At 40.8% G+C, this 23,924-nt stretch overlaps 1 protein-coding gene across 2 annotated transcripts; it reads right to left on the bottom strand.

Annotated features, from left to right (window-relative positions):
* Nucleotides 1-570: 570 nt before the first annotated feature.
* On the bottom strand, nucleotides 571-23,914 carry miga1 (mitoguardin 1). Of its 2 annotated transcripts, none has more exons than XM_085804057.1 (16): nucleotides 23,832-23,914; nucleotides 21,333-21,491; nucleotides 16,598-16,769; nucleotides 15,917-16,035; nucleotides 15,594-15,726; nucleotides 14,410-14,546; nucleotides 13,001-13,115; nucleotides 12,043-12,143; nucleotides 9,471-9,580; nucleotides 8,043-8,115; nucleotides 7,533-7,619; nucleotides 7,211-7,309; nucleotides 5,568-5,702; nucleotides 5,362-5,415; nucleotides 4,081-4,197; nucleotides 571-1,024 (listed from the first exon to the last, which is right to left on the bottom strand). In XM_085804057.1, the coding sequence occupies exons 2-16, from the start codon at nucleotides 21,429-21,431 to the stop codon at nucleotides 779-781; spliced, it is 1,797 nt and encodes a 598-aa protein (XP_085660183.1). In that variant the 5' UTR covers nucleotides 21,432-21,491; nucleotides 23,832-23,914; the 3' UTR covers nucleotides 571-778. The 2 variants fall into 2 exon arrangements, with proteins under 2 accessions (XP_085660183.1, XP_085660182.1); XM_085804056.1 differs by having other exon boundaries at nucleotides 21,333-21,497; nucleotides 23,832-23,913.
* Between the last annotated feature and the right edge of the window lie 10 nt (nucleotides 23,915-23,924).

The raw sequence follows: 23,924 nt of genomic DNA, 5'->3' as shown, positions 1-23,924 counted from the left end.
GATAATGTGGATAATGTGTGAAGGCAGAGAGCTGGTGCAACTGGGGAGCGCAGGGCATGATGGGAGATGTGATGAGTGGAGGTCAGATACAGTGTTTTTACAATAAAACTCGGTAACACTTAATTACTTGAATAGGTATTCATAAGATTGACATAAAACTGTCATAACCATGACATAACAGCTGTCATAAACATCAATGAATACTTATGACAGCTGTCGTTAAGTGTCATTCGGTAAGTTATGTCACTTTTGATGCAAAGTTGACATTATTTGAGATGTTTTTGTTCTGACAACTTGACATAAAGACAATTTAAACTGTCATAGCAGACCTAATGGACAAACTTTAAAAAATTATGTCAAGTTCTCATAACAAGGACATCTCAAATCTCTAAAACATCTCTAAAGTTTGCCAATTAGGTCTGCTATGACAGTTTAAATTGTCTTTCTGTCAAGTTGTCAGAACAAAAACATCTCAAACAATGTCAACTTTGCATTAAAAGTGACATAACTTACCGAATGACACTTAACGACAGCGGTCATAAGTATTCATTGATGTTTATGACAGCTGTTGTGTCATGGTTATGGATACCTATTCAAGTATAAAGTGTTACCTAAAACTCTTCAGTGAGGAGTCGCGTCACACCGACACAGTTTCTCTCTTTGGTCCGATACTTGGTGTGAACTTATTATTATTATTACTACACTTAGTAAAATAAATGCTGAGGTTTTTTCCACTTCCACTTCCAAGCAGGTTCGATTCCCTGGGCTGCTCTCATCATCACTGCACTGCACCGGCCTCCAGCAGAGCGGCGGCGGCGGCTGCGGCCCCGGGCACCACCAGCTGCATCCGCGGGGAGCTGCAGCCGTTGTTGACGTGGCGCAGCGAGTCGGCGCCCAGGTAGGCCAGCAGCAGCTCGGAGCGGCGGTGCAGCAGGTGCAGCATGTCCTCGGCCAGACTCTCCACCGACGTGTAACGCACCTTGTCCAGGTCGAAGATGTCCTTCAGGAAGTGAAACACCTGGTCCTGCAGCAGGGAGAGAGAGAGACAGGGTTCCTACAGTTTAAGCCAAGTTAAATTTAAGACTTTTTAAGACTTTTTTTTAAAGCCACTTGAAATGAAATTTAAGACAGACTTCATAATAAACACCAATGCAGAAAAAAGAAGAAAAAAACCCCCACATCAATTACATAGGATTAGGGACAATTTTACCCACTTTCCTATGTGATCCAAGGTAAAGTGACTGCTACATGAACATTGGATTGTGTCTCTTTCCAGCTGTCCTTTCAAAATAAATGCATAAAAAGTCCAGAAAAACAAAACAAAACACTGACTCGGGAACTGGTGGCGGTGAGAAATTTAGCGTTGACGGCCGCCACTAACTTCTCTATGTCGAAATGTTACCAATTCTTTTGAGATTTGAGACAAATTACAACCATAAAATACCACTTACCAAGTGTCAACATTTTTAAGACTTTGAAAAATTGATTTAAGACATTTTAATGCCAATTAAGGCCTTGTTTTTAGATTAATGAATTCAATGCCTTTTAAGACTTTTTAAGGATCCGTAAGAACCCTGGAGAGAGAGGACTGAACGTGAACACAAGGCTCAGTGTTATACTCCATCTAACTTATTATTTAACCCTCCTGCTGTCCTCCTGGGTCAAGGAAGAAAGGAAGGAAGGACGAAAGGAAAGAAGTAAGGAAGGAAGGACAAAAGGAAAGATAGGAGAAAAGAAGGAAGGGGAAAAAGGAAGGAAAGATAGAAGGAGGGAGGGAACAGATCGGGTCAAAAGAGAAGGAAGAAGTAAGGACGAAGGGAGGGAAGGAAGGGAAAAAAGGATTGTGGAAAGAAGGAAGGAAAGAAAGATGGAGGAAGGGAACAGATTTGTCCCAAGGAAGGAAGAAGAGGAAAAGGAAGGAAAGGAAAGAAAGATGGAGGGATAGGGAACAGATCAGGTCAATTGGATCAAAAGAGGAAGGAAGGGAGAAAGAAAGGATGGAGGAAGGGAACAGATTGAGTCAATTTGACCCAGAAGGACGACAGGAGGGTTAAGAAGATAAATCAAAAGCTTTTTCTTTTTCAAGCCGTCTCAGTGGATTTGATTCTTTTATTCATGAGCCTCATTTATTTATTAAAATGCACATCTCAATAAAGTATAAAAGCATGGAGGTCAGCTGTCTTCCCCCTGATAGTGCAGCAGCTACTGAACCAGACTAAGAGATCGTTTAAAGGCTCAGGAAACTTTTGGAGGTGTTTTGAGTTAATTAGATGATCATTAGGTTACAAAAGTGAATTTTTTTCCCACCTTTTCCACACGAATTTGGGGTTGGCCCATTGCCATAATCCCTATAGTTTTAGGAGTAGGTTTGTTACCTTTAATTGTCAGTGCAAGCTGTTTTTGCTCAGAGCTACGCTACGAAGGCTCATGGGATTTCTTGATTTCCCTTCCTTGGTTACCTCTAAAACAACTCTGTCTGGTAACGTTGTGTTATTATCTCATAGCGTGGTGAATGATCAGGTCACAACTTGTCCATGAGAGCGTTGTGGAGTTGTTGGATTGTGTATTTGATGAGTTTGATGAGGGAAACCAAGAAATCCCATGAGCCTCCGTAAAAGCATAGCTCTGAGCAGCTCGCGGCTCTGCTCCGCCGTTCTAAAAACAGCTTGCACCGACAATTAAAGGTAACGAACCTACTGCTATGACTATAGGGATTATGGCAATGGGCCAATTTGCCAAAATGTTGAACTGTCCCTTTAAATGTAAACCATAATCATCACAATAAAAGAAATAAAGACATGAAATATTTCATTCTGTGTGGTTAAGAATCTATATGAGTTTCACTACTGAAATAAATAAACTTTTCCATGATATTCTGATGATTTATTGAGATGTGCCTGTAGCCGCGATGTAAAAACACATCGACGTCTCAATTTGAAATGCTCTTTGTATTTGACATGATTTTTACGTGTGTTATAAACAAAATTTCCTTTATTTTGTCAGGCTGCAAATAACATCTACATAACTGATGATCTGCTAGTTCAGTCTATGCTTAAAAAAACCATACATGACATTTTCAAACATTTGTTGTGTCGTCAAATAATCAGCTTTCAGTCACATTTGATGAAGAATGACAACAGATATTTGGTTTTAACAACTTCAGATTAAAAAAAATACTGAAACAATTTAGTAATTATCAAGTAAACTGCTAATTCCTTTTCTATCAGACAAGTAATTGACAATTCCTATTAGCTCTGCCTTATGTCACCAGATACTTTTCTGACAGTGCACAGGCTGTTGAGGTCGTGGTGTAAAACTACGTCAGTATTGTGGGAAACTGAGTCGGGACCAGACGAACACTAAAAGTGAAGGTCACATTCAGAATAATGAATTTAACTTTCTGTACCGAAACAGAGCTTATTTCCCATTACTCAGCAGGAAAAGAATTGTAGAATCAGTCTTTTTATCAGTTTTGGACTACGGTGATATCATTTACAGACATGCAGCAGCTACAACCCTCAAACCTCTGGATTCCATCACTCTGCTCTCAGATTTATAACCGGGGATAGACATGACACTCATCATTGCTTACTCTATGAAAAAGTTGGTTGGTCCTCCCTTTCTGACAGACGCATGAAGCACTGGTATATGTTTATCTTTAAGGCCCTTACTGGTAAACAGCCCCCATACATCTCATCTTTATTAGAATGGCGCTCTGGATCTTATTCTACTCGCTCTAGTGGTTTATTATTTCTTAAAGTCCCTTTTGTACACTCAGAGTTTGGTAAATCTGCCTTTTCCTTTGATGCTCCCAACTCATGGAATATTCTCCAACATACTTTGGGGCTGGAGATTATTCCTACTCTTGCTGATTTTAAACATATGGTGTCTGACCTTTGTAAATCATCCTGCAACTGTTATTAAATGTAATTGTTATGTTCTGCTGTTGCTTGTAAACTCGTCGTCCCTGTAAATGAGGGAAACCTCAGTGACCAACGAGTTAAAATAAAGGTTTAAATAAATAAAATAAAAAAGATGACGTGTGCTGCTGTAATGTCGCATTTCTGGACTGAGACCGACCTTGAAGAAGCAGCAGAAGTCGTGCAGGGAGCTCTTGGGCCCCAGGAAGCCCCAGGCCAGGACGGGACTGATCTGCTCACACACGGTGTAGAAGTGAGCGATGAAGCCGTCGGGGACCTGAGACAGAGGAGGAGGAGGAAGAGGAGGAGGAGGAGGAGGAAGAGGAGGAGGGACGTTACAGAGAGGATCAAACTCTGTGAATGATTATTGATGAATGAAGAATGAACACTGAGATGTGTTGGACTTCATACAATCAACACACTTTAAAATACAGAGGAACAATCTACCTACATCACTAAAATCAATATTCACACTGGCTTTGTTCAAAAACAACTGAAAAAATCATTCTTTGTTTGATTTGTAAAACTTCTGGATCTGTCAATTTGGACCTTTCACTTTTTTTTTATGTAAATTGTTTTTTTTTCTTTCCTTCTTTCATTAAAGCAGAAGTAAGTGATATTGTTGTGTTAATATAAGTCTTAAATAGTTATATCTTCCGACAGCAATCACTTACATAGAGTGTTTGGACTGAAACACGGGTCTGTCAGTCACTCTGCTCTGCTCTGAGCCGAGGAGAAAACTTTTCTCGTATCCTACAAGTTTTATCCAATGAGGAGAGAGAACGGCATGAAGGGCTGTGTGTGCAGCCAAGCGATGCGCGTGAATGTGGTGACATAGGGACGAGGACCAATGGATCCATGACGAGGGCGGGGGCTGCTAATTGCATCGGCTGACAAGACGTTATGGTGCGTTCAAGGCAACTCGTAACTCGTGTTTTTCCGACCTGTGAAGTCGTACCAGTTCGATCTGGTACGAGTTCACGGGTCAGAAGTTACGAGTGGCCGTTATAGTGACTTTCACAGGTAAAACAGGTCGGAAAAACACGAGTGGGTTGCCTGGAACGCTACAAAGTCGTAAGTCGTGACTTGAAGCTGTAATTTACGGTTTCAAAAGCCTGCCTGGAACGCAGCATTAGACAAAACGACCGGATCGCTTACTTCTGCTTTAATTCAGTATCTTTCATTTTTCCATATAAATTTGTCCTTTTTTTCTTTTCTATCTTTTATGTTATGAATTTCTGTGTTATCTTCTTACTTTGAAGACCACTGCTGTTTTTTTTGTTGTTGTTTTTTTTTTACATATGGGAGGTATTTTCCTAAGCCTTTTTTGGCTTCCACCTCTCCTGCACAATGTTTAATTACACTATTTTCATTGTTTATGCAGGTTATATAATGTGCAAATAAAAAAGTAAAGTAAAGTAAGGATGTGTTGGACTCGTACCTTCATGTGCTGCCTCTTCTGCTTCAGCACCGACCAACAGCTCGACGCCACGGCCTGAGGAACACAAACTGATCAGACTCAACAAAGACAAAATCCACAAACTGGGGACATGCTAAAAAATAAAAATAAAAACACAACGTGGAAGCTGTTTTGTCCAGATTTGAACATGGTTTTTTCCCCCACTTTTCACAGTTTTTTGTACCCACCGTTTCCTTGAAGGAGCTGTTGAGCCAGCGGTTGTTGATCACGTTCTGGATGGAGATCGGTGGATTCTCCAAGTCCTCGAACGAATCCATCAGGATGAAGTCCAGCACTATGTCGTAGAAGTTCAAGTGCTTCACCTGGTGACAGCAAGTGTTAAATATTATTACAGTGGAAACCGCTAATCCTGATCACGTGAGTCCAGACTAGTCAATGTGAGCACTACTGTATAAGCGGTTAACTATTATAACCGATTTTTTTTATTATTTCACTTCATTTTTTATGCAGAACATCATCTAAATGCCATTTGTATAGTTTCCAATGAGAAAAATGTAACAAAACAGCCTTTAACGTTGTTGTATGTCCGTAGTGCAAATTGGTAGCCCAGCTGCGGCTTGGCGGTGACTTATTTCTTATTTTTTATTGGACATAAATCAATCAAAAATAAACTTTAATGTCCCCGGAGGGAAATTTGTCTTGGACAATCATTGCTGTACATCCTGCAAGACAGATTTTAAAACCATACACCATTTCACACACACAGACACACACACACACACAACCAGCAGAGATCACTTACAGACAGTACAACTAAGTTCACGGTTCATACAAAGTAATAAATAATTATTGCACTTTCTTATAGTATATTGCATCTTGTCTCAGTATTGCCACAGTCTCTGGGTCTTAATTGCACCAGAGGCACACGTACGGCAAGGAATCATGGGAGTAAGAAATAAAATAAATACACATACAGTAGTTTTAAAAAAATTGTAAACGTTTTTGCACATGTTTTCATTCATAAAATGACCAAAAATGAACACTGTAAGCGGATTTCTTGATTACTATATCCGTGATCACTATAAGCAGTTTCCACTGTATGTATAAAATAAAGGAGAGTGGGGTTGAGATCAGGGCCGTTGTATAGGGGAGAAAGGTGATGATAATTCTAGGGGCCCAGCGCCCAGTGGGGCCCATAAAAAACCCCAGTAGTCTAATCTTTGTATGACTGATTTATTCTGCGTAAGACCCTGACTAATACTCATAGTACACTGTAAAAACTCAACATCTTTCCAAGAATATTTGTCTTATTTCTTGTCCAAATGTCTCATTTCTAGTCAAAACTAATCTCTTTCCACTTAAAATAAGACTCATTACCTAAAAATTAACTTGTTTTTAGATCATTTTCACTTGTTTCAAACAAATTTTCACTTGAAATAAGTAGAAAAATCTGCCAGTGAAAGTAAGTTTTTGTGCTTGTAATAAGGAAGAAAAACTTGTTCCATTATCAGATTTTTTCTATTTATTCCAAGTGAAAATCTGCTTGAAAGAAGTAAAAAGTGTCTAAAAACAAGCTACTTTTAATATGATGTGTCTTATTTTAAGTAGAATGAGATTTGTTTTGACTAGAAATTACATTTTGACTAGAAATAAGATAAATATTCTTGCTAAGATACTTGAGTTTTTGCAGTGTAATGCTGCATTAGCATCAAAACAAAAAAGGCTAAATAAAAAACGATAATACATACGTAGTCTAAGAAAAAAAAAGGAAAAGTTAGGGGGAGGGGCCCACTTTAGTATTCTTTAAGGGGGCCCAGAATTCCTAGCAACGGCCCTGGTTGAGATCGACAGTATTTAACGTCACACTCACTCCTCGTGTGGCGAGCTCCACCTCCGTGTTCTCCCAGTGCTCCGTGTGCTCCAGGAAGGAGATCATCTCCTCGAACACCTCCTCGAATCTCTTTGGGCTCTGGGACAAGGACAGTGACAGTGACAGTGAGGACACAAGGCAAGGCATCTCTATTTATATAGCACATTTCAGACCAAGGCAACTCAATGTGCTTTACATAAACATAAACATAAGAGTTAAAAGCAAGAGCAAAGAAGAATAAAAAAAGTAGAAGAAAAGTTCTTAAAAGGAGCTCAGTCATAAGCACATGAAAAGAGAAATGTGACTGTGGCTTGACTCTCACCTTCTGAGCTTTAACAATGATGGAGGACAGGATTTTCTTTCCTGTTTCAGCCAGAAACATCCTGGTCGCCCTCTCACACAAGATGAGCTGCAGACACGAAACACTCATTTACTCAAACTGATCAAACTGAGTCTTTTTGTAATTAAAATTGAACGATTCTACATATAGGTTGTTTCTAAATGATTTTAATGGTTCACTTCCCACTGTGTAACATGAGGTTCCTTCAGCATGATGCCACATCAATGCCAAGTTATTCCAATGGACAATGTTAATAGTGATTGTTTTTTTTGTAAGTGGCTTTAGTTGGATCACAGATGTGTGTATAATTACAGCCCAAACTTTTTCTAATGGTGTATGTATGTGATCCAATTAGGAAAACCTCTGTTGACATTAATCTTCTTCTAATAATAAAACCTTTTAACTCCACAATATTTCAGAAACCCTGTCAACCCCAGCAGGAACCATGTTACTGTAAACAGCTGCATTTCAGTGTACGAGGCTCGACTGTACCTGACACGCCTGACGCACACAGTGCAACTTGGCCAAGAAATCCAAGTCACCGAGACACTCCAGCATCTCAGTCCTGATGAGGAAAAAAAAAACAGTCAGACTCTGATGGACTAGTAGGTTGGATAGTGCTGGGCATACTCTGTGTATCATCATGAGTGTTAGATCAGTTACAGCCCCTGAATCAACTGTAAACATAGAAGTACGATCCTTGTTTATTACAGTTGGTCTCCACATTAACTGTCAGTGTGTGACACAGGGATTTAAATAACACCTGGTGCCAAGAGGTGCAAGGCAGAAGTGTCAATGGGTACGTTTACATGGACAGTTTCAAACGGTTTCAGAAAGGTTTGGTTTAAATCAATCTGTTTGAAGATTTCGGCTTGAGCGTACAAAGTAAACTGGTTGGGTGTTTACATGCGCCGACGAAACAAACGCTTTGAATGTGCCCGCAGCCGTGAGTGATTGCGTTACTATGGTTACAACAGTATTGATTATGGAAGTGCTACAGCTGTGCCGAAATACATCGTTTGTTGAGCGCAGTCTTTGCTGTTATAATATTTCTCTGTATCGAACAGCAGCGTGGCATATTCCTAATTTTAGCAGGAAAAGAAGAGAGAGTGTCTTTCCACTTTCATGCAGAGAGAGGAGGAGGAGGAGGAGGAGGAGGAGGAGGAGGAGGAGGAGGAGGAGGAGGAGGAAGCGAGGCGCCGCCGGTGTTGTGCCAAAAAGAGACTACCTGCCGAAAAACGACTGCCCGGGCAGGCAGTCTCTTTTCGGCACAACACCGGCGGCGTACCGCTTCCTCCTCCTCCTCCTCCTCCTCCTCCTCTCTCTGCATGAATTTTCGGACACCAAGTGGAAACAGAACTTCCTCATGACCCGCCAGTCTGTTATGAAATTTCTTGCTCGACACTTTCCCGTATTACACGGACATTTTCACTTGAGTGACAGCCAGGCAGGCACGGCTCGTACGTGCTCAAGCGTGCGTGCGTACGTACGTACGTCAAGTCCTGAACGAACGCAGTCAGGGATCAACCCGTTTCAAGTGTTTACATGACAGACAGATCTCTTTAGAAAAGGTTTAAACCACCCCCTTCAATCTGGTTGGAATTTCAACCGGTTTGGGGTAATTGAAACGGTTTGAGGTGTTTACATGAAGTATTTTCAATCGGTTTGGTCTCCCAAACCTTTCTGAAACCGATTGAAACTGTCCATGTAAACGTACCCAATGTTTCTTTAATAACAAATACACTTGTGCCCTGGTCTTTAGTCAGTGGTGCAGTTTCACTTTAGTGTTTGTGTTATCAACAGTACACTCTGCTTTGTTAACGTAGAGGCAGTGAGAGCTGCTGAAGATGAGTTTCAGTTTCAGTCTTCTTGTTCTCTGAGGCAGCAGGCCAGGTAGTGAGGGTTGTTCACGGTGTTTACCTCAGCACTCTGCAGGAGATCTTTCCGTCCTCGGCCAGTTCGAGAGCCTCCTCGTAGAACAAGTGGTGACCGAGAGCGAAGACACTCCTCAGCTCTCTGTGCTCGGACAGCTGACACACACACACACACACACACACACACACACACACACACACACACACACACACACACACACACAGAGAAGAGGGTGTCAATACTGGTAATTTCAAGACATCGATTTTCAGCCTAGTGTCTTTGTGAATCTGTTCACAGGGTTCCTACAGCTTAAGCCAAGTCAAATTTAAGACTTTTTAAGACGTTTTTAAAGCCACTTGAAATGAAATTTAAGACCAACTTCATAATAAACACAAATGCAGAAAAAAAACACAAAAAAAAACACCACATCAATTACATAGGGTTATAGGGACAATTTTACCCACTTTCCTATGTGATCCAAGGTAAAGTGACTGCTACATGAACATTGGATTGTGTCTCTTTCCAGCTGTCCTTTCAAAATAAATGCATAAAAAGTCCGGAAAAAAAACACCACTGACTCGGGAGCTGGTGGCGGTGAGAAATTTAGCGTTGACGGCCGCCACTAACTTCTCTATGTCAGAATGTTACCAATTATTTTGAGATTTGAGACTAATTACAACCATAAAATACCACTTACCATGTGTTAACATTTTTAAGACTTTTGAAAAATTGATTTAAGACATTTTAATGCCATTTAAGGCCTTGTTTTTAGATTAATGAATTCAATGCCTTTTAAGACTTTTTAAGGATCCGTAAGAACCCTGTGTTCAGCTTCACCATGTTGTGGATCACATCATTGGATTTTACTGAGCTGCTTTGACCATGTTAAGGCTTCTCAGTGTTGTTGTAGTAAAAACCAGCTGCAGTGAGACAGTTGAACACTAATGGAGGAATGTGGAGGGGTCTATATTTAGTATGAGAGAGTGACCCAGTTTTTCCACTGCGGAGAGCTCCACCTTCCACTCACTGGACAGGAAATGGTGAACAGGTCCGAGGGTTTTAACTAATCTTCATTTTAAGCCTTTATAAATGTGCAGGAATGATCCTTTTAGCCGTGGCCGCTCGCTGAGGGTTCACCTGTTCAACACACAGTCTTTCTCTCCCGGTGGAAGTTGAACTTGTCTGGTCTGTGATTCTCCAGCACCGGTTTATTTTTGTTCTTTGTGGGTCAAGTGCAGCAGAGGCGACGGGCGGATACACAGAGCTCAAACCCCCACGGAGACTTAGCGGGTGAAACAAATGAGCTGAAAAGAGTTAAACACCGGGAGGAGGATCAGAGCTATTTGAATCAAACTCGTGCTGTGAACCTGTCGGACGGCTCACATAATATTAATTTGGTTTTCTTTTTTTTATAGCATAGACAAGGTTATTAGACATTTAAAACCTAGTTTGTTTAAATTGTGTGGCGTCTGTTTTGAAACCACTTCTAAATTCTACACTGTGGCTTAGTGTTTTTGTTTTATGTTATAAAAATCTTCTGCAAATTGTTGACACTGTATCAACCAGGCTGTGAGCCATAGTTTCTTTTGATGAAATGTACTTATGAATAAATTGTTAATGGAGACAAATTCACTTGAATCACTCACACCTGCTATTTCAGCATCTATCATAACTCACGATAAAGTGAAGGAAAAACAGAAATGTGGACTAAGAGATTTTCCCTCACTGAAACAAATAATGTGAGCTCTAGTGTTCATCATTATTCATTTATTGTGACTAAAGGTGAAAGTTATTTTTAGTTCACCAAAATATGAAATTCAGTCACCCTCATGCTGATGTATACTCCGGAGTAGTTTTTTATTCCTCAAAGTGCATCTGGAGACCCGGGAGGCCGGTTCGTAGTCCAACGAAATCCTTATATGAGAGTCAATAGCGCCCGATACAAAAAAGTCCATAAAACTACACAAAAACCTTGTAATATTCCTCCACACTGCTCGTCCGCTGCAATCCAAGTGTCCTGAAGGGAGATAGTCCAGAGTTTACTCGAAATTATGTAATTTAGGACATTTTTACAGCCTAAACAGTCCTGTATTGAATTTGCCTGGGGCGTGCTCTCGCGTTCACACGATGCACGCGGACGTGACCGGACTTGCCTAAATGACGTTGTTTCTGGTAAACTCTGGACTATATCCCTTCAGGACACTTGGATTGCAGCGGACAAGGAGCATGGAGGAATATTACAGGGTTTTTGTGTAGTTTTATGGACGTTTTTGTGTCGGGCGCTATTGGCTCTCATATAAAGTTTTCGTTGGACTACGAACCGGCATTTCAGGTCTCCAGATGCACTTTGAGGAATAAAAAACTACCCTGGAGTATTCATCAGCATGAGTGTGAGTCAACAATGACTAAATTTCATTTTTTGGTGAACTCTTCCTTTAAAATCAGGATCTGACGTCAGCCAATCAGAATCAAGAAGCTGGAACTTCTCTCTAAAACTGGACTTTTGCAAACCTACAGGGAGAAATCAAACCTCAAACCTGCAAGAGGTGCTTGAGGTGTAACCGAGGTGATAATGATGGGATGTATGGACGGACCGGACCGAGTCGTCTCTTCTTACCTCGGCAGCGGAGACAAACGAGTCCGTGGAGGCGATGCTGATGCTGTCCCTCAGACACACGTCGTCCAGGTCCTCTCTGGACAAGATGTCGGCCATTTTATCTGCGAAGGAGAACGACTGTGTTCATTCAACTGTAGCTTTTAGTGGCGTTATATCGTTAAGTGAACTTACAACACACTTAAAGGTTGAATATGTAGAATTACCAGAACAACAACAGAAAAAGAATTCCAGCAGTCGATTGCCAGACCGTTGCTAGGTAAAACGGGCCGTTGCTAAGGAAGCCGCTCTGATCAGAGGACAGACAGGAGGAGAACTATGCAGGATATTTACCTTATGTTTCATTTTTACCGTCATTTAACAGCATAATAAATGACTTGTAGCTTGTTACAGGGAGAGTGGAGGCTCTCTATCTTCCACACCGCTGCTGAAAACCAAACCTGCGCTCAGAGCCTCTGTTGTCACTGCTCTTGTCTCGGTGAAAAAAAAAGGAGCTTGGTGGCACCGGCAGTCCGCGACAGTAAACAGTTTATGACAGATAAGACTACACAAATACACCCATCCTAACATGCATATGATAATCCATTGATCCACAGATTGATTATTGAAAAGGCTTGGTTGGAAACAAATGCATACGACCGGGAGGAGGCAGGAAAACAGCGGAGAATTGAGCCACATGTCGGCTGCAGGCAGGTACGAATGTAAACAGAACGTTGACAGAAAGTCAGTTGTCGAGCCCGTCAAAAAAATAAAAAAATATTAATTCAGACTAAATATAATTTTTTATGGAAAAGCAATACTTTCATTCTGTAGCCCTCTAAACGCCCCATGGATGTATTATTTTTGAAAAAAATCTAGCTTTTAATAAATATTCTACATATTCAACCTTTAACCACCAGGTTACTGTATTGTACGGCTGTGAATGACATTTTACATGTGGGTCTACTTTTCTGTGCCTCACCCTGGCTGTTGCTGTGGGACGACGGCTCCAACACTCCCTCAAACTCCTCCTGGAGGCGGTACGCCCGCTGCAGCAGAGACTTGAGCCGGTGGACGAACTCTGCACTGATGACGTCCTGTTCACAGAAACACGGAAGATGAATTAAGAGGCAGGTATCTCTGACAGACAGCTCCATTCATTGAGTTGCATAAATCTTTTTATCAACCTGAGCTCATTCTTAGGGACTGTAAAGCGGAACTATGCAGGATTTTTAGCTCAACTATGCTACATTTTTACCTTAATTAAACAGTTTTGGAGTAATTGTGATGGTTCAATAAATGACTTATAACTTGTTACAGGGAGAATTGAGGCTCTCCGCTTTGAACGTAGCGTCTCTTGGCTGAAAAACATCTTTGCAAGATCAGCGCAGCCGACCCGGTGTCGCAGCTCTCATCTCTGCGGTACCGTGACACAAACGCGCCCCCATAACCTGTGATTTCTTGTTTATGACAGATAAAACTACGCAAATATACACGTCGTGACATCTTATATGATATATAACGTTATGTACCGCACTATTGATTGGTTTCTTGCCGGCTTTGCAATGCACATGGCCAGGACGAGGGTTAGCAAAACAGAGGAAAAGCACCTAGACTGACTTGCATAGTTCCCCTTTAAGTCTTGTTATCTGGAAAAAATATCATCACCCACTCTTTGCAGCATGAACCTCACTGCCCCAGACAGTATTTAAGTGTTATGGCAATATACCAGACACTCACAGAGTGGGGTACTGTCCTCTGCTGGGGAACTCGGATCACAACATAACAAGTTGAAACAGGAGAAACTAGTAAATGCTTAATTTAAACCACCTCCCTGCCCTGTGTCCTCATCTCTGTTCTTTGTATTGAATCCTTCACAACATGGACAATAAGAAAAATAGAGACATTTTAGATTAAAAATAAAACAACTTATTTTTCCACTTCAGAGATCTTCATCAGTTCCTTCGTGAGAAACTCCTTTGACCTAATTTTAAATCAGCTTTCTAAAGAGGCCCAACTGTGCGGGGGATATCCCTGACAGTAGTCCAGGCAGCAGACTGGACGTCTGTTTGGGTGCCCAGGCTTAACTATTTGACCCGTACTAATCCAAAGCCCTTCAGACCAGGTAGCAGAGCCGACGAGTGAGTCATTACACAATTCACACTCTGTGACACCAGTGGGCTTTCAGTGCTGGTTATTCATATGTGACCTATAAGGCAGCGTTTGTGGGCGAACTTGGTCTGGTATAGAAGGAACACAAAGGAAATCTTGATTCTCAGGTTGAGCGAGTTGCTCTGCAGGTAGTTTATGAGGTGTGAGGGGAAAATGGCTCATTCCCAGGCTCCTGGGTGACATTATGTGGTTAAAAAACACAATATCCTGAGTGTTCACCTCCTTGCTCTGCTCAGCGATGGCGTCTCCAGCTCCCGTTTTGACGGAGGCACAACTTGCGTCGTCCTCGGCCTGTCTGCTCCTGAAGGTCAGAGCTTCCTCCCACCGCCGCAGAGCCTCCTCAAACAAATCCATACCTGCAAACACAACACAACAAACACACAAACTGAGTCTCCAAAGCTCCATTTCAAATCAGAGAAATCAGAGAAAACCTAACCCCTAATCCCCTAGAAAATTAAACCACTAAATTATGGATTGAGTATTATTTTAAAGGGATAGTTCAACATTTTGGCAAACTGGCCCATTGCCATAATCCCTATAGTTTTACCAGTAGGTTTGTTACCTTTAATTGTCGGTGCAAGCTATTTTTGTTTATAGCACACGTAAAAATCATGTCAAATACAAAGAGCATTTCAAATTGAGACGTCGATGTGTTTTTACATCACGGCTATAGGCACATCTCAATAAATCATCAGAATATTATGGAAAAGTTTATTTATTTCAGTAGCGAAACTCATATAGATTCTTAACCACACAGAATGAAATATTTCATGTCTTTATTTCTTTTATTGTAATGATTATGGTTTACATTTAAAGGGATAGTTCAACATTTTGGCAAATTGGCCCATTGCCATAATCCCTATAGTCATAGCAGTAGGTTCGTTACCTTTAATTGTCGGTGCAAGCTATTTTTAGAACGGCGGAGCAGAGCCATGAGCTGCTCAGAGCTACGCTACGGAGGCTCATGGGATTTCTTGGTTTCCCTCATCAAACTCATCAAATACACAATCCAACAACTCCACAACGCTCTGGTGGACAAGTTGTGACCTGCACATTCACCACGCTAGGAGATGATAACGGAGCGTTACGAGACGGAGGCAAATGCAGAGACTGATTACATCAGCGGTTTTGCATAAATTTGCCTCGAAAACAACTCTGTCTCGTAATGTGTATTTGATGAGGGAAACCAAGAAATCCCATTAGCCTCCGTGGCGTAGCTCTGATCAGCTCGCGGCTCTGCTCCGCCGTTCTAAAAATATCTTGCACCAACAATTAAAGGTAACGAACCTACTGCTAAGACTATAGGGATTATGACAATGGGCCAATTTGCCAAAATGTTGAACTATCCCTTTAACATATTTATTATGCGTTCCATACGTAATATGGTGGATAAGTGTTTTTACCCATGAGGTACAGGTTCTCAGGTGTGGCGACCGGTAGGTTGACCACGCTGCAGATGTCGGCGTCACCGACTCGGTCCCAGCAGGTGGACTCATTAGCGCAGGTGCTGCTGCTCGATGAGTTCATGCTTTTCACCTGCGAAACACAGTAAACGTACAAAACTTCATTGTCATGCAGATGTACGTAGGTCTGCTGTACAGTACACAGTAACAGTTTGTGGACTAATAAACCAAACTTCTGTTGCTGCACTTTGACATTTCAGGAGACAAAAGAAGATCAATAACCAGACTCCTCTTAATATAATAAACCTGAGTCTCAGTCTCACCGAGGCCAAGCTGAGCAGAGAGCCCGACAGCTTCCTGTAGTCTGCCGTGGTGAGGACCAGACCAGAGGGGTAGCCATTCTTGGAGTTGAGGGAGAGTGTGATGTTTTGGCTGGTGTTATCTAAACAGATGGAGACGAGAGTTTAAGTTAGAAATAAAAAGAGAGAGATGGGTTGTAATGTCATGTTTTTCTTAAAGGCAAAAGATTACACATTACGCTTTTCATGCTTTGATTTTTTGGGGGAAAGGCCAGAATTTTTCTCCTGGACAATTTCTAGACATTATAATGCAATGAATTGTTATTTCTTGCCCATTTCTTGACATTGTCACGTAATTAACAGCCTGCAAATCAGTTGCGTTCAAAAGGCCGGGGCTAACGGTCGGTGGCTACCTGCTTCTAGTATTCGACTCCAGATAATCCTTCATTCCTGTTAATTTCTCTTTAGTACTACTCGGTTGTAAATCTTCCTAAGTGAGATTAAATGAGTTAAAGCATTTATCTGGAGCCTGCTGTTAAAGTTGTAAAGGTAATGCAGGAGCAGACTAGCACCGCACGTCAGGTTGATTATGATTACATCACCAACCAGCAACTGAGGCTGAGATGCTAAATGGAGATCGATTGAGGCCAGTGAGCTGCTGCTGGTTTAGGGGGTAAAAAATATCTCAGAGGCAGGAAGTCTTACCGTTCCCAGCTGGGACGGGGCAGAAGAACTCGAAGCCGGCCTGCTCCCACTGAGGGGAGAGGGCCCTCTTCCTGCCCTTCCTCCTCTGGAAGCGCCGCGCGAGGAGGAGGAGGGAGACGGCACCGAGGGCGGTGGCGGCCACCAGCTTCTTGGTGCCTGTGCTGACGCTCACCTGCAGGACAGGTGGAGGGAGGAAAGAGACAGACGGGTTAAGAGTTTATGCATTTTACAAAGAAGATTTACAGTACCGTTATGTATAATCAGATCCTTTTTCCCCTAATCTTGAATTTGCACTCACCCAGTATTGAATCTCTAACAAATTCACATAGAGGTTCACTCAGTACGGACTTTTACTGTTAGACAATTTGTTTATATTTAAAGCAGAAGTAAGCGGAATATTTGTGTTAATATAAGTCTTAAATAGTTCTATCTTCCGACAGCAATCACTTACATAGAGTGTTTGGACCGAAACACGGGTCTGTCAGTCACTCTGCTCTGCTCTGAGCCGAGGAGAAAACTTTTCTCGTATCCTACAAGTTTTATCCAATGAGGAGAGAGAACGGCATAAAGGGGCAGTCCTCTCTGTGTGCAGCCAAGGGATGTGCGTGAATGTGGTGACGCAGGGACGAGGACCAATAGATCCATGACGAGGGCGGGGGCTGCTAACTCCATCGGCTGACAAGACGTTATGGTGCGTTCAAGGCAACTCGTAACTCGTGTTTTTCCGACCTGTGAAGTCGTACCAGTTCGATCTGGTACGACTTCACGGGTCGGAAGTTACGAGTGGCCGTTATAGTGACTTTCACAGGTAAAACAGGTCGGAAAAACACGAGTGGGTTGCCTGGAACGCTACAAAGTCGTAAGTTGTGACTTGAAGCTGTAACTTACGGTTTCAAAAGCCTGCCTGGAACGCAGCATTAGCCAAAACGACCGGATCGCTTACTTCTGCTTTAAATGCATTACTCATTATTGTTTTTTTTAATAACTTTACCTGCTAATTATCCTACCTGCTTCTTAGTTTTCTTTTGACTCTGTCAGAAATCTTGTGAGGACCCGGTCGTGGCCAGTTTATGGTGAAATGTTGTTCTTTTTAGTTCAGGATTAACGGCACTAACGGATTCCCTGTGTCGATTTCACTTTATTACACATCACTTAATTTATGGACATTAATTTTTGGATTTCTTGGGGCGGTGTGTGGCGCAGTGGTTAAAGCGGCCGCCCCATGTAGAGGCTACAGTCCTCAACGCAGACGTCCCCGGTCCTATCTATCTCACTATGAGCTATCAAATAAAGGCAAAAAAGCCAAAAAATATATATACTTGAATGTTTGGATTTCTTTGTATGTGTGCATGAGTTGGATTGCTGCCGACATCTGGTGAAAATGTAATGTCAATAGCTCGATTGGAAATATATTTTCTGAGAAAAATGTTGACGCATTCAATACTTTTTTCCCCGCTGTGTGTATGAAAGTGAAACAAGTTCCAATATTATCAGATCCTTTTTCCCCTAATCTTGAATTTGGACTCACTCAGTATTGAATCTCTAACAAATTCACATAGAGGTTCACTCAGTACGGACTTTTAAACACTTTTAGACAATTTGTTTATATTTCAAGTATTAATACAAATAACTCGAACTCAATAGCTAAATAACCCTAATCCAAACCCATCACAGTCAAATGAGCAAAAATCCATCCTGAAACAATTAAACAGAGTTAAAATCTCTGCACTACAGATTACATCTTTCTGGGTCATGTTTTCTTTGGTGCTGTTACTGCTCATACTCCAACAGACATGACTGAAATGAAGTGAAATTAGATCCAGAGACACGACTGTTAGATATACGGCTGATAATGTGATATATAAAGCTGTTAAAATCAGGTTCTGACGTCAGCCAATCAGAATCAAGAAGCTGGAACGTCTCTCTAAAACTGGACTTTTGCAACCCTACAGGGAGAAATCAATCAAACCTCAAAAGGAAGATTTGTTCAGGATTGACAAAAAGATTTAGAGTCGCCCACACTGACGAGTGGTTGACAGACAAGATGTATTGTATGGATGACACATTCAACATACATGTTGTTACTGTTCATCAAAGGCAGACAAGAAACTTTTGTGTATGAAGTTCATATCAGATTGTTTTTTATGGGTTATTCCCTGTATCCAGTAGGTGGCGCTATGAGTGAGACTTCATTCAAACAGCTGCCTTGATGTCAGAAGTCAGTGTGGGACTGTCCGTCACACCACATGTGAAGTTTCAGGCAGATTTGGACCATGTATGTTTGAATTATTAAAACTTCCTGTTCAGCAAAATCTCACAGTGTTCACAACAAATCATCATCAAGGTCTTTAGCGTTTTCTGAGCAAAGAAGAGGACGGTCGTTAGCTGAAATGGATAAAAACAAACTAATAAAAACAGAGAAAGCCTGAGGCACGGTAAGACTGTCGGATCAGTGATACAGTATCCAACATCCTTCAAATTCTGCATAAAGATTATTTAAACTGCAGTGACAGAATGACGACCAAACAGCACAAGAGCTGGAATTATGAAAATAAAATAAAAAATTTAATAAGGAAAACATTAAAAACAGCACTTAAAGAATACACTTCCTGCTTGGTTTGAGTTCAGCTGAGGATACGCAACTGAGAATAATATAGTGAACAGCGATTACATAACAGACAGAGAACCAGCTACCAGGCTGTCATCTGAATTTTAAGGAATCAATTTCAGATAGCGTGCATAGCTGCCGTCCGTCTATAGATAGCAACAGTGAATGGCGCTGAGATTATCCACACACACACACACACAGGCCCCGCTGCTGCACATCCACCAACAAATGAAGATTACATAAACGCTCTGTTTGAAGCAGCCATGACAACAGCCATAATACTGATGCTTTTTTTTTTTTTTTTGTGGAGAAGCTGGAAGAAGGGGGGGATTAAATGCTGCAACCGGCCTGCAGTGATCCTGCTCTGACCAGACTCTGCATGAAACCAGATCCACTACGTGACTCTTCTCATGTACGACTCATAAACACATTAACATGAGGGGTCGCTGAGGGGGGAAATAACCTGTTACAGCCTGTGCAGGATACACAGAGTAATGAGAGAAATGAAAGAACCTGAACCATGAAGGTCTGCTGCAGTAATTCAGGAGATTTTTTTAATTTAATTTTGTGCATAATTTGAGATGTACTGTCTGGTACTTGATGTTTATTTATTGGCTTTCCAAGCTGTGCTGCTGGCTGCCACCTTTCCATCACACACACCACCTTTAACTAAACTACTAAACTGCTCTGGCAGGTAGTGTAGTAGTACTTCACATCCAAACAGATCAGACACAGGTTAATCTGATCGGCTTTGAGGAAACACTATGAATGGAGCTGTGCCAGACTCAATCAGATCAGACCGCGGAGCAACTTGTGCTCCCAAGACACATGTCTGATAGGAAAAACAAAAGAATTAACTAATGAAAAAACAGGTTAAAAATAAAAAAGTGGGTTTTTTTTATGACTAGTAGCACCGGAAAGTTTTGACGAGCAGGTCCAGGTATTTGGTGTTCGTGCTCGACCAGCATGCGCATGAGGACGACCATGAGCTCGGGGGTGAAGGGCTAAAGTTTCCACATCAAACACTCCCCAAGTTAAGAAATAACCAAAGGTCCATTTCAATAAATCAGGCTTTAGTGAAGTCATGTAACTTCTGTTTACACACCCAAAGTGACAGTTTGAGCCTGTGCTCCAGTTCAAAGCTATAAAATACAATTCGCTAATATGGAAGTAAATCTACAAATGTTAACATTTGTATGTAATGGTCTGGAGACAGTGTGGATGTTTTAATGCACATTATTCGCATATTCTTAGAACCTCACAAAATGATCATCCACATGTTAATGATATAAAAAGGTCCATGCAAATATGACAGACTTGCTTCGTCATTATAAAGTTTGTGCAAGGGGAGTTATATTTTTCCTTTTTTCCATTGCTATTGTTTGAATTGTTAACACTATTTTATTGTACTCAAAAACAGTTGTTTTGTTCTTTAAACAGTAAATTCTTACAACCCACACTAGGATACAAAGAAGCCATTTAGATAAAATATTACTAATGATGATTAACAATTCTATCAAGATGAAAAACACCCACATATTTCATTCCTACTATCTGTTTAGGCAGCCAGCATTATGACATTATAATTCGCTAATATGGAAGTAAGTCTACAAATGTTCATATTTGTATGTACAGTAATGGTCTGGAGACAGTGTGGATGTTTAAATGCACATTATTTGCATATTCTTAGAACCTCACAAAATGATCGTCTATATGTTTATGATATAAAAAGGTCCATGCAAATATGACAGACTTGCTTCGTCATTAAAATATATAAATAAAGTTTGTGCAGGGGAGTTATATTTTTCCTTTTTTCCATGGCTATTGTTTGAGTTGTTTTGGTCTTCAAACAGTAAATTCTTACAACCCACACTAGGATACAAAGAAGCCATTTAGATAAAATATTACTAATGATGATTAACAAATCTATCAAGATGAAAAACACCCACATACAGTATTTCATTCCTACTATCTGTTTCGGCGGCCAGCATTATGACAAATCCGATATTGATATCAACAGAGCAGACAGTTGCAAGACAGTCAACAACCTCCCCTGTCAAAGCCCAGGGACGGACGGCAGTGAACTGTTGAGAGAGACACACCTGCCACTTTCAAACATGTCCTCACCTGTGCCAGGGAGCCATAGACGGACAGCGGTAAGTTAACCATGCGCAGGGCGGCGGCCTGAACAGACAGCTGGGAGTTGGCAAGGGTCTCATGTGTCATTGTGGCGGTCTATCCATGACTTGGCAACTTCCTTTATCCTCTTCACCCGTTCTGCTGCTGCTGGAACTGAACAGGAGGGACAGGACAGGACAGGAGTGAGTGAGTGACAGACATGCAAAGGGTTTAACCTTGGAGGCTCAGGAGGGGATAGAATGACGTTATTACATAAAGCCTCTGACATACAGTATCTGCTGCTCGCTGCGAGGCTCGGCCAATCTGTGGAGCTTAGCAACCGCGTAGTTGTTAAAATGTTTTAGGGACAAAAAAACGAAAAATCCTGATTACATAAAATGCTTCAATCCCAATTATTACTTGCATGAGAACTGACAAATATGTGGGTGAGTCACTGAGCTACAGGACAGGCAACACAGTACACACCCTCTAATAATAACACACTTTCAAACCAAACTTAATGTTGCATACCTGCCTGGACAAAGTGGCACTTGGAGGCTTTGTCTTCCTGCAAACACAGCGCTGCCTTCTCTAAACACAACTCCACACAGTGCACAACCACATCATCTACTAGAGTAAGCTGCTGCTGCGGCTGTGTGTGTCCACCTGACACAGGAATGCATGCAACATCCAATTATGTTTGCACAAGAGACGCATGTGGCTCATCACATGGATGATTATCTCCTTCAGAGCTGAGTCCTTCGCCTGATAAAACGTTGTATCTTTAGTCATTTATCATGGCTCATGAGGGAAAAGTTACGTTTTTATGTCTTTTGAAATACCTTTACTGTGACTAAATAATATTGATATGCTACTGAGGAAACAATAACACTGAAGAGGTGGGGAATACATTTGTTCTATTTATCAATGTCTGCATTAAACCACCGGCAATCTGGGCTTAGTAAGAGTAACTAACTCAAACTATGAGAGTGAAAAATATGAGTAAAATGGGAATTAAAGATGCAAAGTATGACTACATTTTAACTTAACCACCATAACTTTTCATTTGAGACTTAAAGAATTATAGTCAGTATCTACTGCATCTTTTTTCTGAGGGAGCACTACTGCAACATTGTTTAATTGATTAGTCCATCGATTATTACAAAATAAAAAATGTCCATAACCAGCGAGTCATTATAGTCCAGTTAATATCAGGAAAAAGAAGTCAAATACACTTCAGTTTCTGTGTTTTTCACTACAACAAAGACAAATAACTGAAATAACTCTTTCAAACCTGCACAACATGTTTCCTACATATACTAGTCAACATAAATATTTGATGTTATCTTTTGTTTCTATAAGTTTAACATTCAATTTAACATATTTGCTTATAATAATTATAATAATATATGAATGTTTTTGGTGTCTGCTAACAGGTCATTATTACTAGGGTTTAACACTTTGCTATTACAGTACGGCTGTTTCTGACTGAGAATCTATAAGTATAAGTTTAACATTTAATTTCACCTATTTGCTTGTATATTATAATAATAATAATAATAATATATCAATGTTTTTGGTGTCTGCTGAGTTACTAGTTTAATACTTGTCATTGAATGATTTAATCTGTTTGGGACTGAGATGACCAAACTTCATTCATACTTTGCACCAGTGATGCACCATCATAATAACAAGCAATTCAGGACCAAAATGGCTGAAATACTCTTCAGTTTCTGTGTTTTTCACGACAACAAAAGCCAAATAACTGAAATAACTCTTTAAAACCTGCATGACATGTTTCCTACAGAGCATAGTCAACACTTAGGCTACACCAAAATATTTCATGTTATCTTTTGTTTCTATAAGTTTAACATTCAATTTAATATATTTGCATTTATAATTAATGTTGTTGGTGTCTGCTAACAGGTCATTATTACTAGTGTTTAACACTTTGCCATTAAAGCTGTTTCTGATTGAGATTCTATAGGTTTAACATTTAATTTCACCTATTTGCTTGCATATAATGATAATAATAATAATAATAATATATCAATGTTTTTGGTGTCTGCTGATAATTACTAGTTTAATACTTTGTCATTAAATCTGTTTGGGACTGAGATGACCAAACTTCATTCATACTTTGCACCAGTGATGCACCATCATAATAACAAGCAATTCAGGACCAAAATGGCTGAAATGAGTAAAAACGAAATGAAAATAAATAAAAAAACAGTTCCCTTTCTCTGAACCAGTGTGTCAGGTTGGTTTTTATTACTGTAGCACATGGTAAGAAACTGTCAGAGCTCTCTCAGCTGTTACTGGCCTGACTGAACTGAGCAGCTAGAGGCTAACTTACCTAAGGAGGCTAATAACGCGGCTAGCAGCGTTAGCCTTGTTTCTTATAATAACATGTCATAACAAATAAACACGTCAGTTTCCGTGGCTGTCTTCTGACCGAATAAGACTAACGTTTCGTATCGGTAATATCTTTATTCTTATCTTATTTACCTCGGCGGCAGCTCCCGGTGGTTCCCCGGCTCCTCCAGCTGACCTCGGCGGCGGCAGAGTGAAGGACTCGGGCCACAGCACAGAGCACAGGCG

Source organism: Trachurus japonicus, chromosome 17 (assembly GCF_045865225.1).
Source record: "Trachurus japonicus isolate A0001 chromosome 17, Traja_1.0".
NCBI classification, from domain to species: domain Eukaryota; kingdom Metazoa; phylum Chordata; class Actinopteri; order Carangiformes; family Carangidae; genus Trachurus; species Trachurus japonicus.
This window is presented reverse-complemented; position numbering and strand designations above follow the sequence as displayed.